A 5,370-nucleotide genomic window follows, 5' to 3' on the forward strand; every position below is an offset into this window, starting at 1 on the left:
ATCTCGATTCATGCTCATTTAGAATTTACTTGTCATGAGCTTTGCAAAGTCATTCACCATACCCTGATCTGTGGATCCAAAAATGATATCATCCACATATATTTGGACGAGCATCAAGGGATTACCATTTGCCCTTCTAAACAACGTGGGATCAATCACACCTCTTTCCTATCCAGACGTGACAAGAAACTCAGAAAGAGTCTCATACCATGCCCTTGGAGCTTGTTTAAGACAGTATACCGCTTTTTATAGCTTGTAGCAATGATTTTGAAATTCTTGACTTTCGAAGCCTGGAGGTTGTTGCAAGTAAACTTATTCTTTCAGTTCACCATTCAGAAAGGCACTTTTTACATCCATTTGATGTACTTTAATATTCTTGTGTGCCGCATACGCTAAGAAGATGCGTATTGCTTCCATTCTGGCTACGGGGGCATAGGTTTCATCATAGTCAACACCTTCAAGTTGGTTGTACCCCTTAGCTACTAGCCTTGCTTTGTTTCTTACTACCGTACCAAACTCATCAAGCTTGTTTTTGTATACCCATCTAGTACCAACGACTGTGTGACCTTTTGGCTTCGATAATAGTTTCCATACTTGGTTCCTTTTAAAATCAGCTAACTCCTCTTGCATTGCGGTGATCCAGTTGGGTTCCATGAGAGCTTCTTTAATGGTTCGAGGCTCGATTAAGGACATGAAAGCTGCATAGTTGCAGTGGTTCGTTAAATCACTAGAGAATCGAGTTTGTATACCTGCGGATGGGTTTCCAATGATTTGACCCAGTGGGTGATCCTTCGTCCAGATGTGAAGAAGCGGTTGTTGGTGATCAGTGGCTGCGTTGGAGGGAACATCTTCAACTTTAGAAGATTCTTCGGTTGGAGAAGGCATTCCCCCCTCGACTTGAGAGCAGCCCGCAAAAGTATCTTGGATTGTAGGATTTTGAGCAGCATTTGGAGGAAGTTCCCCCTGAGCTGAGGATGGGAGTTCCCCCTGAACCGAAGATGGTTCCCCCTTGATTGGTGAGTGAGTGATAACCCGTGGATCTGTTCTTGTGTCGATGTTCTCAACCTCTTCATCCTCATAGTATGAGGAAATATTTTATTGATTATTGACTCTACGGATAGACACCGGAGTTGCATCTTCTAGTACTGGAACCTCGATGGTTGTCACTGGAACCGAAGTAGAACTTTCTCCCTCAACCGGCGAGGTGGAAGTATTGAGTGACAAGTCTTCAAATAGAGTTGGACCAAATACTTCAGCATGTTGTTGTGGCGCTACCGGAGACACCAGGATTTTAGAGAGATGAGTTGTCTTTGCGTGGTCAAAGAGATCATCATAGTTGATTTCAACTATATTTAGGGGACCCGAAGAGACTGGGATATCACTTTCCAGGATAGCTTTTGTTTCACTTGACGGAGCAGTGTTGCGGACATAATAGTCATCAAATTTGACATCGAAGCTTTCAACTATCAGTCTTGTGCGTCTAATGAGAACCCTGTAGGCCACTTTATTGGTTGAGTAGCCAAGAAAAATGCCTTCATCTGATTTCGGTGCAAATTTGTTAAGGTGATGCTTGTTGTTGATAACAAAACATCTGCATCCAAATTAGTGGAAGAATCTGACATTGGGTTTGCAGTTGTTATGACCCTCATATGGAGTTTTGTTATGACGCATGCAAATGATGCTTTGGTTTTGAACAAAGCATGCAGTTGCCACTGCTTCCGCCCAAAAGTATAGAGCAAAGTTGGCAAAGTTTAACATTGATCTAGCTGCTTCGACCAATGTATGTTTTCTTTGCTCTACTACTCCATTTTGCTGCGGTGTGTAGGGAGATGAAAAGTTGTGACCGATGCCCTTTGAAACCAAGAAACTATTCAAGAGATTATTAGTAAATTCGGTTCCATTGTAACTTCTTATTCTTCGGACTAGTAACTTGATTTGGAGATCGATTTCTTTTATAAAGTTGATCATGACCTATGGTGTGTCTGATTTGAGTCTTAGGAAGAAGGCCCAAGTGAAACGTGTGAAGTCATCAACTATAACCAGAATGTACTTTTTGTGATGAAGACTGGCTATGGTAGATGGACCACGGAGATCAATATGAAGTAGCTCTAATGGTTCAACAATTGAGGAATCAATAACTAGTGGATGACTTCCCTTTGTTTGCTTTCCAGACTCACAAGCTGGGCAAAGTGTATCATTGTTGTATTTCAGAATTGCGAGACCACAGATAAATTCTTTAGTGACCAGGTTGTTGATATACCGGAAGTTCAGATGAGCTAGCTTGTGGTGCCATAACTAGCTAACTTCGGATACTGCTTTGGATAGAAAACACAACTGCGGTTTGCCAATGATCAGTGAGACATCCAAAGGGTACATTGCTCCTTTGGATTTGGATTTGATCAAGCATGTGCTTCTATCAGTCGTCATTATTTAGCAATATTCATTATCAAATTCGACCCGATAACCTGCTTTACATAGTTGGCCCACACTGATCAAGTTGTGCTTGAGACCTTCTACGTAAGCAACCTTTTGAATTGAGAAATTTCCCGTGGTCAAAACACCGTAACCCCTGATGATTCCATTTGCATTGTTCCTGAACGTGACGTGCCCACCGTTACAAATAGGCCTGAAGTCGCGAAGGTATTCTAACCTTCCGGTCATGTGCAAGGAGCAGGCACTATCAATTAACCACTCCTCTTTTTGTTCCTCCTTGCACAATGCCTGAAAAATTAAACGGTTAGTTTGGGCACCCAAACAAGTTTGGAGCCCGAAGTCACATGAGAAACTTGCTTATTAAATGTATGCACATGAGAATTAGGAACAATATTCGTGTCAGATTTTAGGCCTAGTCCTAGGTTTTGCTAACTTTTTGGATATTACGAGGTTGGATTGGACAAAACCTTTTTCGTGGATAAAATCCAAAAGAAGGATTTTTCTCGTTTATCCAGACATCGTACTTGGTCAACGGCCTGGAGGGTGTAGTTTGAGTCTTGTGTCCGGTTCGTGAGTGATTTTTGGCTGTAGTGCCTTTGGAATTTGAAAAAGTTTTTGCACGTGAATTACTCCTAGGTTTTGACCTGACAACTGACTGAGGTGATTTTGAAGGTCCAGGAGTTGGTAAAATACCTTTCCACTTTGGATCATTTAAGGAATATTTTTGAAAATAATACTTTCGAAAAGATGTGACTTTCTTTTGGGATTTTGCAGGAGTGTTTGAAAACATTTTTGTTACTGTACATTCCCTTTTGTCTGATCCTTTGACTGCCGTGATTTTTGAAAGATTTTTAGCAGTAGTGGGTTTTTCTAAATCCTTTTGATTTGAAATCTTGACATGTTTGAAATTGTTTTTGCATTTAGTATCCCGATTTTTGCCTCGGGACGTGAGTTCCTCTTTGAAATCCAATTTTTCTTGAGTTTTTGGAGAACCGCAGTCAGAAATGTTCAACTGTGGTTTCTTGAAAACCTTTGACTGTTTTGAAAAGCGAGGACTTGAGTCATCTGAACAAGGGAGTTCAGGACTTTGTGAACATTGACCATATTTAAATTTTTCAATTGGTAATTCGTGAAGGATGGGTCGAATGGTCACCATGCTTTTGACTGCAGTCTGCGGTGCGGATAACTGGACAACCGCAGATTATGTCAAAGATGGTTCACTATTGGGACATTTTATGGATGGCAAAGATGAACAATTTACAACTGCTTCTGGTCCTTCCACAATAATTTCTTCATCTACATCCAAAGAAGACTGAGAATCTGGACAAATTGTGCCAATGATGGGTATTTGATCACTTGCATAACCAGAGGATTCATGAAGAATTTCCTCGATCACACAATTGTTACTTAGTTCATTAAGTCGACCAAAGTGGCATCTTATGTCTTCAGGACACGTTTTATCATTAACTGGATAATGAAACTCACGATCTGGTAGGACATATGGTCGATCAACATTGAATCGGGGAGTTGAGTCCTCATTGGTTGAGTATCTATTAGACCATCCCAAATTATAGGTGTTTTCCACAGTTCCATTGTTAACTAAGTTTTCAATTGCTTCAGATTCATTAAAAAGCTTTTCTATTAATTTATTCAAACGTACAATTTCTTTCTGGGCTAAATCCCTTTGATTTAAAGCAATATCTAACTGAGTTTCTTTCAACATCCTAGCATCTTTTTCTAACAACAAATCCTTTTCTAGCATAGCAACCTTAAGTCTCTTGTCCTCAAGTCTTCCTCTCACTTGATATAGCTCTTGGACGCTATATGCTTTTCGTCTAGTGCTTTGTTGTAGTCTAAAAGGATGGCAACACATGTGTCATTAAGTCTTTCTAAGTATGGTTCACAATCATGCATGCTGAAATTATTAGAATGGATCATGATTTTTACCTATTCGACGATGCTGAGGGTGCCATCTTTGGCTATGTAGCAAGTAGTTTCTTTCCAGCTTCATCAATCCGTCCTCTTCAGCATCTACAACCATGCATATCTTCCATTTTCCTTTGATGTTATCAAAGTCTTCATCCTCATCTCCGAATGACCACACTTGATGATCTCTTTTCACATGAGCAACATATTCTCTTGCCTTTTCTTTCTCTTCCATTTCTTGGGTCATTCTAAGATAGAGTGCCTTGTCCTTAACCACATTTGCTTTGCAATCTTTGGCAAAGTGATTCTCTTTATGACATTTGTGACAGATGATGACGTCATTTTTCTCTTTAGTTGAGGTACCGAAGTCAGATGGTTTATTGGATTGCGGTGTCTCTTTGGAATGATGTGCATTCTGTGGTTGCGGTGGATGATGAGGGTTTCGAGGATATCGTGAGTGATTAGACTGTGGATTGAAGCTGCGGTTGAATGGTGGTTTGGTAAACTGCTGATTTTAGCGAAATGAGGTTGGTGGTAGGCGACTGAATTGTTGACTAACCAGGGCAATGACATTTTGGAATTATTCTTCGTCATCCATTTCAGCATCTGCTTCATATGACTGCGGTGGGTTGTCATACGAAAGTGGATAAGATGGTTCGGTAGAATATGAGTACTGAGTGGTTTTGACTTGTGGGGTTTGAGCTATTATGGCAAATGGGCCACCGAGATCAACACTGTCTTTCAACACCGTTGATTCTTGTGCCTGAAGTTCTCCGTACAATTTGAATAAAGACAAAGTATGAATCTTTCTATCTCCTTGCACAATTATCTTTGTAGTGGACCAATATCTTCCCAAGCCATTAAGAAGAAACCATAGATTTGTTTCATGATTGCTTCGAACTGTACCAACATTTGATAGCTTCGTGATGATGAGGTTGAACCGTATGAACAAGTCATCAACACTTTCACCAGGAAGAGCTTTGAAATTGTTAAACTCATTGAGAGCAGTGG

At 40.4% G+C, this 5,370-nt stretch overlaps 1 protein-coding gene across 1 annotated transcript; it reads right to left on the minus strand.

The window, feature by feature from the left end:
- Positions 1–312: 312 nt before the first annotated feature.
- Positions 313–885, minus strand: LOC145111891 (putative mitochondrial protein AtMg00820). Its single transcript, XM_079048132.1, has one exon. It carries the CDS (start codon positions 883–885, stop codon positions 313–315), a length of 573 nt encoding a protein of 190 aa, XP_078904258.1.
- Between the last annotated feature and the right edge of the window lie 4,485 nt (positions 886–5,370).

This window comes from Lactuca virosa, chromosome 5, assembly GCF_052849685.1.
Source record: "Lactuca virosa cultivar CGN04683 chromosome 5, Lactuca_virosa_CGN04683_v6, whole genome shotgun sequence".
NCBI lineage: Eukaryota > Viridiplantae > Streptophyta > Magnoliopsida > Asterales > Asteraceae > Lactuca > Lactuca virosa.

What these genes read in the sequence shown, in the direction of transcription:
- LOC145111891 (XM_079048132.1), bottom strand. Translation starts at nt 885, where the DNA reads ATGCCTTCTCCAACCGAAGAATCTTCTAAAGTTGAAGATGTTCCCTCC.